The sequence below is a fragment of the Camelus ferus genome, chromosome 3 (assembly GCF_009834535.1).
Source record: "Camelus ferus isolate YT-003-E chromosome 3, BCGSAC_Cfer_1.0, whole genome shotgun sequence".
NCBI lineage: Eukaryota > Metazoa > Chordata > Mammalia > Artiodactyla > Camelidae > Camelus > Camelus ferus.
In genome coordinates, this window is record NC_045698.1 from 105,778,838 (window position 1) to 105,791,664 (window position 12,827).

At 57.0% G+C, this 12,827-nt stretch overlaps 1 protein-coding gene across 3 annotated transcripts in view; it reads right to left on the reverse strand.

Annotated features, from left to right (window-relative positions):
- Positions 1 to 231: 231 nt before the first annotated feature.
- PDGFRB (platelet derived growth factor receptor beta) overlaps positions 232 to 12,827 on the reverse strand; it is a 37,263-nt gene continuing 24,667 nt past the window's right edge. For all 3 annotated transcript variants that reach the window (XM_006174640.3, XM_032477088.1, XM_032477089.1), the window contains 13 exons: positions 12,391 to 12,485; positions 11,357 to 11,489; positions 10,700 to 10,804; positions 10,250 to 10,360; positions 9,065 to 9,224; positions 7,831 to 7,991; positions 7,135 to 7,253; positions 6,771 to 6,893; positions 5,876 to 5,987; positions 5,317 to 5,416; positions 4,680 to 4,785; positions 3,577 to 3,806; positions 232 to 2,271 (listed from right to left, as the gene is read on the reverse strand). In XM_006174640.3, the coding sequence (XP_006174702.1) occupies positions 2,094 to 2,271; positions 3,577 to 3,806; positions 4,680 to 4,785; positions 5,317 to 5,416; positions 5,876 to 5,987; positions 6,771 to 6,893; positions 7,135 to 7,253; positions 7,831 to 7,991; positions 9,065 to 9,224; positions 10,250 to 10,360; positions 10,700 to 10,804; positions 11,357 to 11,489; positions 12,391 to 12,485 (1,733 nt within the window). In that variant the 3' untranslated portion in view covers positions 232 to 2,093. The remainder of the gene's footprint in view (positions 2,272 to 3,576; positions 3,807 to 4,679; positions 4,786 to 5,316; positions 5,417 to 5,875; positions 5,988 to 6,770; positions 6,894 to 7,134; positions 7,254 to 7,830; positions 7,992 to 9,064; positions 9,225 to 10,249; positions 10,361 to 10,699; positions 10,805 to 11,356; positions 11,490 to 12,390; positions 12,486 to 12,827) is intronic.

Consider the following 12,827-nt stretch of genomic DNA (forward strand, 5'->3'; position numbering starts at 1 on the left):
AGCCAGAAGAGCCTTCTCCTTTCACACCCTGGAAAAGCGAAGCCTAAGGTCCAGGTCACCTGGTACCAGCAAGGGCCGGGGGAAGCGTGAAAACCCCATCTTACAGATGGAAACGAGACTTGAACTGAAGGGGTCTGTGCCGGGATCCTACAGCTGGGGGAGCCTATCTGTCCCACGCCACTCCTGCCACCTCCCAGGCCCAGGGACACAAACCCACGAGACACCACGAAGTCTGTGCGTGAGAAGCACCAGGTTTAATATTAAAATCTTTCTCTTAAAAAAAAAAAGTACACAGAGAGGAAAATTTGATGGCATACAAAATAGCACTTCTGTTGTATAAATGTGAGTTAATGTGAGTCCTAAAAATACTTGTAAACCTAGGTGATTACATCTTTGGTACCGTAGTGAGAACACACCTTCTCCTTGACCAGACTTCGGTGGTCCCAGGACGGGGAGGTGCAAACCAGCACAGGGGGCTGGTGCCCAGAGCCGCTGACCTTCCCTCATCCCCCTTCTGGCCCTTTCCCTGCCAGCGGTCTGGGCCACAGCCCTCACTCCCCTGGCACCTCCAGAGCCCACTGGACTGGCAGTGACAGTGAGGTGAGCATCCTGGGGCAGTCAAAGCCATCTCCCATGGTTCCTGCCTCAGGGTAGGGCAGCTGTCCGGTGGGAAAGCAACTTCCAAAGTACCCACCTCTTGTGCCCCTTTCTTAGGTCCCTCATCCAAGGCTTCTTGTCCTTTCTCTGTCCTTTATGTCTGTGGCACAGGCCTGGACAGCAGAGCCTGGCATGCTGGGCTGCACCAGATGGCCTGATCTGTGATCTCTGCCTCCTTTGCCCAGGATAGCTCCAGAGGTCATGTAGGTGCTGAAAGGGGTCCCATGGTCTCCCCATGTCCGTGGGGCAGCTGCTGGGGGCTCTCCAGGACACTGGCTGTCACTTATAGTCAAGGCCTGGGCAGCTGGCCTTTTGGGACTAGCCAGGGGTCTGGGGAAGGGGCACAGTTCCTGAATGCCCAGAGTATGATCTGTGGTCTGGAATCTCCCCAGGCCCCAGCTGACCCCCAGGATAGAGGTTTGGGGTGTTTTGCTTTGCTTCATCTGAGCAAGTGTGCAGCTCCTGGAATATTCTAGAATGCTAGTGCTGGCAGGGCACCAGAAGTCAGAGTCCAACCTGCTAATTTGTCAACAGGGAAAACAGGCCCAGGGAGGGTGAGGGATTCCTCCAAGGTCTCCTGGCGGGTCCAATACACATACTGGTCCACATATAGGTCCACGTGTGCGTACACTTCTTGCAGGTACGTCAATACACTCAACAAAGACGTGGGGCTTGTCTGGCCCTGGGGACTCCGGTGAGTGGATTAAGACTGGCAGTGATGAAGAAAAAGGCCCCTAGACTCAAGGGGCCAAGAAGACATGGACACAGGCACTTTTATGGGGAGGTGTACCCCGAGTGCCCGGGGCAGGGGCTCCAGGCCAGGGTGTCCTGTACTTGGCTCAGCCCCCAGCACTAATTAAGCATGGAAGGCCCCAGACCAGCTTGGGCCTGGGGAAGCAAAGACTGGCATCGATGGGAGGTGGCTTCTGGATGAGGAAATACTGTCCAAGGCCAGGCCCCAGCTCAGCCCGGAGCCAGGAATGCTAGGGTCCCCTCCCCAGCTCTTGGGGAGATAAAAGTGCAGGGAGAGAGCTGCAGCTCCTTGAGGGGCAGCTGGCTGAACAGAAAAAAAAAGTGAATTGACCACCTCATGAACCTTGAGAATCTCTGCAGGGATTCCCACCTCCACATCTGCCAGCCAGGGAGAGAGTCCCAGATTGTGAGTCACCAGGCCCACCTTTCCCATCTTCAGATGGGGAAACTGAGTCCCCTGGGAGAATCCTGGCTCAGAGTCACATGGCCTCCCCAGAGGCAGAGGGCTGGTCCCGGCCCCTGCAGTCCTCTTCCCTCCTAAGCCAGCCCCAGGGGTTGGGGTGCGACATGCCAGGGGCAAAAGCTTTCCAGAAGGGGACAGCTGACGGGAGGCCAGGCCGGGAGGCCCAGGGTGCTGGGAGGTAGAGGGGGAGCTTCGGGCAGGGGAAGGTGGGGACCAGCCCCTACAGGAAGCTGTCCTCTGCCTCAGCCCGAGGCCCGAGGCAGCTTGAATCCGGCGACCGCTCTGGCTCTGGCTCCGGCTCCACCTGGCACTCAGGCTGGGGCTCTGGTTCCTCTTGGGGCTCCAGGGGGCTGTCACAGGAGATGGTAGATGAGGTGTTGACTTCATTCAGGGTGGAGCTAGAGGGGGAAGGCAAGCGAGTGAGGGGCTGGGAGGGAACCACAGTGAAATAGTAACAGCACTGATATAGAGCATTTTATCTGTCCGACTTCACGCCACGCACCTTACACACTTGAGGTCATGGAACCCTTGTAAACACTACGCAAGGCAGGCATGGCGAAGAAAGTACAGCTCAGAGAGGTTATGTCATTGCCCTGCATCACACAGCAGGTAAGTATAGGAACTGGGACTCCAGGGCAGACCCAGTTGACTCCAAAGTTCATTGTTCACCCATCAGTGTCTTCATCTCCCGCATGCCTGAATGCGTAATGATCTCAGTTAATCCCCACAACAACCTCCAAATAGAACCATTGTTTTCATTTTACAGATGAGGAAACTGAGGTTCAGAGAGGGGAAGCAGCTTGTCTAAGGGCACAGAATAGCACTAGCACTCACACCCTAAGCTGTTTGAATTCTGAGCTTAGTTCCACTGCATACTGGCTGCCTGGAGCCTTGGAATATTAGCTTCTTAAACAGAGTGGGGAGGGACTTCTAAGTCCTGTGTGCGCACATGGAGAGGCTTGCAGCGAAGGAGCCTGGTGGGGTCCTGCAGCAGCTACTGGCAGAGCTGGAGCTGGAACCCAGGCTGGGGCCCCTGCCGCCACACCAGAGGGTGGATCTGGTTTTGGGTGTGGGTCTGGCCTCAAGGGGAACCCTTCTCTCCAGCTGAGGGCAGACCCCGCCTGAACATCAGCTCCACATGAGAGCCGGGCCATCCTCTGTGACCCTCCCCATACTGTAACTCCACCACAGCCCAAGGCAAAGGAAAAGCATGGATCTCCTCCCTAGTCTGATTTCTGGCCTGAACTCCTGTAGACCCCTCTGCCTCCTACAATTGTGCCAGGCTCCCTGGGAGCCTCAGGGCACGGTGCTGAAGGACAGACCGCAGCCCTAGGGCTGGGGATGACTGCAGAGCAGGACGTGGGATGCTGGGATGCCAACAAGATTTTCCTCTTGTCCTTAGGGGTAGATGGGGGCCTAGAGAGGGGACAGAGTAGATGACCTCTGGGGACTCCTTTAAAGGGAACAGCTACCTCGCAATTAAGTCCCAGCCCTTTTTTTCTCTTACCAGCCTGCCCCTTCCACCTGAGGTCATTAAAGTTCAAATGGATTCAATTCCCTCTTTTGATCACTGGCGGAAATAAGTACCCATCCTTGGTAACTTACTTCTAAGGCAGGCCCAATGGCAGGAAGACATGGACAGATACACACACACACATACGCCACACACACTACTGCTTCGGGCCACACGTCAGCGTGGCTACCTGGCAAGGCTGGGGGAACCCTCCAGCGGGCCCTCATCAGCGACCTCGGGTTTGGGGTCGGGCAGGGGGATGATATAGTCGTTGTCACCCTCGGGCTGCACAGCAGTGTAGAGGACGGAGCTGGTGTCCAGCGGGGATCGCAGGCCGTGGAAGCCGGGCAAGCGGGCTTGGGACCGAAGGACGGCTGGGTGGTCGCTCCTCAGAAACTCCTCATCCACCTGCTGGTACTTCTGCTCCACGGGGCAGGAGAACCCGAGACACAGGGATGGTCAGACCAGAAATGCCTTTAGGGGTCATCTGACAGATTCTGACCCAGCCCTTATAAATAAGGCAACTGGTGCTCAGAGAGGAGGGAGAATTGCACAAAGCCACGTGGCTGAGCTGGCCTCCCACAAGGCAAGGTGCGTTCAGGGCCACCCAGGGAGGGGGCAGTGATCAGACCAGCACCTGCGACCCTAAATTTCCCCCATTTCGGGTAGACAGGTGTGGGCTCTTGGCCTGCCACGTCCTCCTTCGCTGGGGCCTCAGTTTCCCTTGCTAATGAATGGGGACAACTCCACTCCATCCACTGGTCCCAGGGCCGTAACCAGATGTGGCTGGGAGTGGGCTTAGGAACGGGCTGAGGGAAAGGGCTGAGTCTGGGCCAGAGGACACGTGCATCCCCTTACTGTAGCTTCATAGCTGGGCAGGGAGGGTTTTAAGGCCCTGCTGGCTTTATTTGCCTTGCACGAGCCTGCGACAGGCCCCTAGTGGTCAACTAGGCTGGGGTTGTTCAGACTTATGACGGAGGCACGGGATTTAGCCTGAGTGCAGAGGCCTGGGGAAGGATGCAGGAAGGAGGAGGGTGCAGGCTCCCTGCCCTCACTTTAAATCAATCAGCTTCCATTGAGGATTTCACTTTTAAAAAAACTCCGTGCCTCGAAAATCAATTACTCACAGCTCCAGCCAGTTTTTTAAAAATTAGTACCAACAGGGAAACTGAGACCCAAACAGGGTAAAAGATGATTCCCTGAACACCAGCCTGTCACGCAGAGCCTTGTACCCTGTGTCTGACTTCCGGACCAGAGCTCCTCGCTCCCCACCCCGCACCCTGCTCTACATACCTTTTTGTAACCCTCGCCCAGCAGTCTCTCGAGAAGCAGCACCAGCTGGGAGAAGGGTGGCCGAATCTCAAACTTCTCTTCCCAGCACTTCTGCATGATCTCGTAGCTGAGGAGGGGCAGAGGGGTCAGGGCCTCCGGCTCAGGGTCCACCGCCTCCCAGCACGAGGTTAGTGAGAGGAGCTGGGAGCGGACGAGGGGAGGGTTGTCCCATCATTGTGCCTGGACGCTCCCTTGGGAAGCCCTCTCTCCTCCGCTAGTTCAGTGGCTCTGTGGGGTTGATCACACCTTGGTGACATGTGACCCAGGTCTGGCCAGGAGGAGTTTTCATCCCCTCAGCTCAGGGGTGGGCTCTGGATGGGTGTGTGACCCCAGCTGAGCCCTTGGCAGTCAGCTCTGGGCCTTTCACTGGAGCTGTGGGGAAAGCAGCTGGGGCGTGGCCATTGGGATGGCTCCAGCCTGAATGTGAGGCTGGCAAGGGAGAAAGCAGAGCCCAGGAGTAGAGGGAGAGATTGTGGATGACCTCATCTGAACACCTGGATCCAGTTATACCTACATATTTCTAGATCTCTGAACTCAGTGGGTAAAGCTGGATATCAGTGGCCTGCACCCAAAAAATCTTCCCAAACGGTCCACTCACATCTCGTCGGAGGCGTGGGCGGGCTGGGCCATGCGGTAGCCCCGTTTGATGGCATTGTAGAACTGCTCGTTCATGGGCAGCTCTGGGTACGGGGTGCCACCTGTTGGGGAGCAGAAGCAAGAGACACAGGCCCAGGGGAGTTGGGAAAGCAGCAGGAACCCTCTTCAGCAGGACAGGGAGAGGCACACCAGCCCTGGCAGGGGGGAGGGGGGAGGGGTGCAGTGGCCTTGGCACTGGGCAATGTGGGCTCCCTCATAGGCCCTGGACAGAGGCCACATCCCTCCCCAGAATCAGAGAACCAGAGAACATCCGAGCCAAGCAGGCTTTTTGACATAACTGTCCAAACCCATCTATATACTCAGATAGGGAGGTAAAGAGACCCAAAGAGGGCAAGAGACTTGCCAAGGTCACACAGCAACCAGAAAGAAGCAGAGCTGGGACTTGACCCAGAGCCCCTGGTCCCTGTCCCACAGCCTGTCCCACCGCCCCACCAGGACGGAGGTGTGAGCGGTCAGGTGGACGCAGTGTCGTGCCGCTGAGCCAGGGGAAGAAGGGGTACCCAGGGTGAAGATCTCCCAGAGCAGGATCCCGAAGGACCACACGTCACTCAGGGTGGTGTAGAGGCTGTTGAAGATGCTCTCGGGGGCCATCCACTTCAGAGGCAGGAAGGTCTGCGGGAGGGCAGAGGGTGCCGAGTGCAAAGGACGGGCCGGGTCCCACTGTGCACCTGGGAGCCCGGAGGAGGCCTGGGAGTTCCCACCCCCAGCTCTTTCTCACTTCCCAGTCCCTGAGGGCCCATCTCTGCTGGTACAGGGTTCCCATGCCCACCCCGGGGCTGGCCAGAGGATCAGGAGGCTGAGTTTCTTTCACCACAAGCTGGGGGCGTGGTAGTCCCTGTTTGTGGGGAAGCGCCCCAGGGTCTGAGGCTCCTCATGGAACAGGCCCCCTTCCTGACCCCAGGAGAGGCCTCTGGCTGAGGTGGTAGGCGTCGGGGAGGCAGGGACGTGGCAAAGTGCCACCCAGCTCTCACCTGGCTGCTTTGTGTCCCTCTAGCTCTGGGTCACTGACCCCATGTGGAAAGTGGGGATATGACCGGGAGGCAAGATGGTCACGTTTTAACCAAATATGGCCTCCCACCTACTCATCTGTCTTAGCCTGTCACCGAGGCTTCTTCCTCTGCCCATCACCACTGCTGGGATGGCGCATTTGGCCTGTTCCCCCTCCAACCAGCCCAGGACCCATTACAGCTAGTCCCTCGCCCCCTGCCATGACCAGCAAACCTGAGCCCCCAGCCCACCCTACAACCCTCTGTGTCTCTCCCCTACCCCAACCCCGTGCACAGCTGCTGGCTCCCCTTCCTGTCCCTGCTGGGCAGGTCAGGCCATAAGCAGCCCTGCCCTGATCCCCTCTGAGCCACAGCCACTCAGACCAGGAGGATGGGGGAAGGCACTCACGCTGCCCTTGGAGATGTAGTTCGAGTCCCGCATGATGTCACGAGCCAGGCCAAAGTCACAGATCTTGACGAGCTTGCCCTCACAGATGAGCACATTCCTGGCCGCCAGGTCTCGGTGGACGCACTGGGGAGGGAGGAGACAGGAGCTGAGGCCCTGGGGGCAATTGTGGGGAAAGACCCTCCACGTCAAGGGCTTTGGGAAAAACGCATCACTGCTCGGGTGTGAGGGGCCATGTGGTACGAGAGCATTCACCATCCTCACCCACCAGAGGGCTCCTGGATGGGGCCATGGACTTGGAGGACCGTGGCTGGCAGGGCGACCCACCTCCCCAGGGCCCCACTCTGCTCACTGTGACCACACATACGTTCTTGGAGGCCAGGAACTCCATGCCATTGGCCACCTGGTAGCTGAAGCCCACAAGATCCGTGTAGCTAAGCACTGGGGACTCGTTGATCAAAGTCGCCCGGCAGGTCCTCTCAGGAGCTAAGGAAGAGCAGAAGGTCACCCACCATCCTGTGTCCTGTGGCCCAGAGAACCCCTATCTTTGGCTTGTGGAGGCTGAATGTCCCAAAGAGGTGACTCCTGATCCTCTAAGCCTCCTCAAAAAGGAAAACAATTTCCAAATATCTGACTTAAACTCTCCAACTTTATCAGAGCCCTCACTGGCCAGAAAAACTCTTGCCATTAGCCACGGCCATCTTTGCTTAGCCCAGCCTGTCGGCTCTGCAGGGGCTCTAGATCGGCCTGGGGCCGGCTCTGAGTGGACTGCTCCTCCCCAAGGCCCCAGGAGGCCAGGTACTTCCACCCTCTCCCCTCCCCTCCCTTCCCTGAGGGCTGTTTGCACATCTCTGGACCCAGAAACAGGGGTTCATATTGCAGCTCCACACCACAGCAGCTTAGGCCAGGTGGCCATCCTCAGTTTCTGCATCTACAAAGTGGGCACATGGCCACCTTCCTTGCAGGGTTGTTGCCAGGCTGGGCAGGATCAAGGTTTTGAAAAGGATGCACGACTGCACAGGTGTGGGGGCCGTGCAGGTGTGAGGAGCCCGTGCACACCTACCAGAGGGGACGTAGTTATCGTAAGGAGCCATGTAGTTGGAGGACTCGATGTCTGCGTATTTGACATCCCCTTTCATGTCCAGCATGGGCACGTAGTCCACTGACTCATCCTTGCTCATGTCCATGTAGCCGCCGTCACTCTCCCCAGGCAGGGACACGTGGCTGGGGGCAGAGGAGCATCACAGGAGAGGCACAGGCTCTCCCCTCTCCTCCCCCTCCTGCCCCTCTGCTCATCCCTGGGGCCTGCAAGGCTCTGTCACTCATGCATTTCTTCTCTCCCTCCCTCCCACCCCCAGTCTGTCACAATATGAATGACCAGGTAGAGAGCCCTTCCAGCCAACCTCAGACCCACCCTGAGCTGGGCACTGGGGCTGCCAAGATGACATAAGTCCCAGGGCATGTCCTCAGAGAACTCACACCCAGGGGTGATTACAGCACCCCAGGACAAGGGTCACAGGAAGGGCCCGTACCCAGATGTCTTTCTGGGGCCTGTACAGTACTGTGCAGCCATGATGCCCTGCGAGTGGGCAATGATTGCCTTAGTGCCTCTGCCTGCAGCTTCAGCTCCCCAGAGAGCTGCGGGACTATGTCCATATGTGCCTCTAGGAGGAGGGAAAAAAACTGGAAGGAAATCAGTCAAAATGTTGGGGAGGACATGGGTGAGATTTAATGTCTTTTAATGCTATTCTGAAGTTACTCTTATCTCTGCAAAAAACACGTATTGCTTTTGTGATCAGCCAAAGAATGAAGAAATGTTATTTTTGGAAAAGAAGAAGAAAGGGGTTGAGTTGCCCTGAGGGCAGTGGAGAGACTGGTGTGTGGAGGGAGTGGGGAAGCCACGGTGAGGGAGCAGAAGAGTGTGGAGCCAGACAGTGAGGGTCGCCTGGGACAGGAAGGCCCTGGGTGCTCCCCGTGGAGGGGGAGAAGGTAACAGGACACGAGATGGGGCAGGGTGAGGGGTCAAGAGGTCACATCTGCAGAGTGCTCAGCATGGAGCCTGGCACACCATGGACAGTCAGTAGGTGGTCCCCCCCATCATCACGGTCATGACTGTCATGCCCTCATCTGGGGTGGCGGATGCCCAGGTCTCAGGCTGACTGGGGAGACAAGTGAAACCTGGCTCCAGGAGTGACTCTGCCCACCCTGGTCTCAGCCTCCTGTCCTGGACAAGGAGGGAGTGAGCAGGCGCTCCTCAGGGCCCCCACGGACTCAGGTCCTGGCCCCCCTCCTGGCACCTGAGCAGGGGGAGCCCGCCGGGCAGGGCGTTGCTGTAGAGCTCGGCACTGGGCGGGCGGCGCTTGTCGGAGCAGCGCTGCAGGAAGGTGTGCTTGTTGCGGTGCAGGTAGTCCACCAGGTCGCCGTAGCGGCAGTACTCGGTGATGATGTAGATGGGCCCTGCGGAGGCACAGGCTCAGGGACAGTCCCCGGGGAGGCCAAGGGCTTCCCGGCAGGGCCATGAGACTAATGATAGGCTGCACGGGGGACAGCAAAGAGGCATAGGCGCCAGGCAAACTTAGTTCTTTTCCTGATTGTGAGCAAGGCACTTGGTCTCCGTCAGCCTTACTTTCCTCATCTGTTAAATGGGGCTATGAATACCCACCTCAAGTTGCTGCATTGAGTACCCATGAGTTAATGCCTTTGTCAGCTCAGCTTAGTGCCTGGCACGCAGCAAGCGCAGGGTTAGCGGTTATTGATAAAGCTTATTTGGGAGCCAAGTATATAAAGTAAACAAAGGCAACTGTTTATTATTGGGTTACTGTTTAAATTCAAACCCAACACGCTGACCTAAAGTCAACTGGTGACAGCTTGAAGATACCAGTGGAATCAAAAATTCCGAAATGTGTGATCACTGCAAATTCAAACTGGCCTACGTACACAACACACTTCCACATTTTGTCTTGGTTGCACAACACTGAGGAAAGCCCCAAATCTCACAATAAGCAGCTGCAAATAGTGATAACATTTGTTTTGCAGCCTAGCTTGTAATCAGAGTCTCAAATAAACACACCTGGCTGGAGCGCCCTTATTCTATGACCCGATGACAGCAGCTCCCAGCGAGCATGCTGGCAGTCTCCAGAGCTGGGGGGGGGGTGGTCATTCACTTCAGTGTCGCATGAGCTGTCACTTATTGTAATAATTTTTTAAAACGTATTGTGAACACTCAAAAAATGTCAGAGGACCACTTGATTTAAAAACTGCTGGGACCGGTGGCCTGAAGAGTCCTTTAGCCTTGAAGGTGATGTGATTTTGTGAGTTGCTAAATCCCACACCCGTCCGGCTCTGTGAAGTGAGGGCACTGGACAGGACGGGCATGGACCTGCCAGCTGGAGCGGCCTGGTGTCTGTGGACTGAGGACGTGTGGGGAGGGGCCAGGCCTTGGCCGCTGGCGTTTTCCCAGACTCCTCTGGGGGTGGTTGTACCTCCTTTAGTGCAGGCTCCCAGCAGGTTGACCACATTCAGGTGAGGCCCGAGGTGACTCATAATCTTCAGCTCTGACATGAGGGCTTGCTTCTCACTGCTGCGGGCTGTGGCTGAGGGAGAGAGGGGCCCTCAGGCCCGGCCCATCACTGAGGCCCCAGGGAGGCCCAACGGGGGCCTATTCTGTGTCTTCTGTGCTGTAAGACCCAGGGGGTCTAGGGTGGTGAGGACCCACATGCAGGAGAAGGGGCCAGAGGACAGGAGGGAGGTGGGGGAGGAGGCTCCCAGAGGAGGGGGCAGGGTGAGGAAGCCTCTTTCCCACAGCAGAACCGGCAGCGCTGCTGGCTGTGGCGGGACTGCTCTCCTTGCACCGAGACAGTCAGAACCCAGCCTGCTCCAGGAGTGTCCGGACACGTGGGCAGAGGGCAGGGCAGAGGGCTTCCAGCACTCACATTTTAGCATCTTGACGGCCACCTTCATGGTAGCCTGTGAATGGCTCAGGCCATGAGCCGTGGCCTCCACCACCTGCCCAAAGGCCCCGGAGCCCAGGGTGCGTCCTGGGGAAGAGATGATCTCTCAGCTCCTGGCCCACCAGGAAGCTGTATCCCTCACCCTCTGTCAGGTCAGCGTAGACGTCCCTCAAGCCACCCTGGACTTAAGGAGTTTCCCCCATGGAGGCTCCTAAAATCAGTGTGCATCCCAGTCCTTCCTTGTCTTGTCTAAGTCCTGCCTGTTTTCTGGCCCATCTTTAGTTCCTGGAAGCTTTTCTCCCACTGCAGAGAGGAGTACAGCTTCTCTGCACCTTCTCAGCCTCTCCAGCTAGACTCAGCACAGGCCTGGCGCTCGGCCTGCCCTCCATTAATATTTCCTCTCTCTCCACGAAGGCGTCCCATCTCACACAGTCACAGGATCACAGGACCTCAATGTTGGACGGTTCTTGGAAGATCATCTTGTCCCCTCTGTACACAGGAGGGGACTGAGGCCAGAGAAGGCAAGACTTCAGCCCCAGGTCTCAAAGCTAGTCATGGCAAGGCTGGGCCCAGATCTCAGACAGTGTTCCCACCCGCCTCAAGTCCCCTGACTGCCATTTGAGGCCTCCCTGGACTGACCAAGCACAAGCTGGTCCCGAGGCAGCTCCCAGGTGGAGTCATAGGGCAGCTGCATAGGGTCCACATAGATGTACTCGTGGCCATCAGAGCTCACAGATTCAATCACCTTCCATCGGATCTCGTAGCGTGGCTTCTGCAGGACCAAGACCAGGTATAGAACATCAGAGGGAGTCTGGGCCTTGAGGCCCACTAGGTCCACCTCCTTATGGAACAGATAGGCCAGGAGACCCTGAGGCCCAGAGAGGGGCAGTGGCATAACTGAAGTCACACAGCAAGTTACTGATAGAGCCAAGGCCTTCATGGGCTCTGCGGGAACAGGTGCCAGGGGGAGGTGGCTGAGGAGCAGTTGATGGCCGAGAGGCAGGCTCATCAGAACTGCCTCACCAGCTTCTCCCAGAACTCCGGCTGCTCCTCAGATGGGAGTAGATGAGCAGGCAGCTCTGGAAAGTGACATGAGGCAGGGACAATGTGCCGGATGTGGATGGCTCCTCCCATACTGGGTCAGTCACAGTGGGAATCTCAGCAAGATGTAACCTTAGAATGTTGAAATCACAGGATGTTGGAATCACAGGATTGGAACTTTAGAATGATAGAATCATTGCTACAATCCTGTGCTGGAATCACAGAATGGTGAAATCTCAGAAGAGACCATTGAAATTACTGATTCATATAATTAGACTGCATTTCAGTAGGATGCTGGGAGTCTCTGTGGGTGAGAGCTGGAAGAATGCTAGAGCCCATGCAGTCCACCCCGAAGGCCCCACACTCTGTGGCTGGGATGGGCAGGGATGATGCCTGAGTAGGACTCTGGGTGGGGAGCCGGGCGCACAGCAGAGACAGGAAACCCTGGATGGCCTGGACCGAGCCCACGTTGGGTCAGATACCCAACATCACTGTAGATCACTTTACGCCTGAGCTCCATGCTGGGCTCCGGACACAACCAGATCCTGCAGCACTAGAGGATGGCATGGTTGTTGGGGGGGGGGGGGTCCGTGCAGAAAAACGGTGTGCCAGTGTGTACCCATGGGGCTTACCTTCTGCCAGAGCATGATGAGGATGATGAGGGAGATGATTGTGAGGACGACCAAGGCGAGGATGGCTGAGATCACCACCACCTTGAAGGGCAGGGCTGGAAGCAGAGACAAGAGGTGCTTATGAACAAACAGGGTACTGGCATCTCCCCTCCCTTCAATCCACCTCTGGCGCCACAAATTCCTCTCTGTCCATCCTGCCCACAGTGGAACCAGCCCCATTCCCCCTTTGGCCTATGATGTCAGACCCTTAACCTCTTCCCTCTGGGCCACATCTTCAGCCTCTTCCATAAATACCCCGTGCCCTGCAGGAACTACCTCTGGATCACTATCAGCCTCCATACCCCTTCAGCCTCTGCCAGGGTCCGTTTGGCCTGTCTGTCATAGCTCCAGATTGGATGAAAGCTCCTGACAGCCGGGCAGTGTCTTAGCTCTCCTCC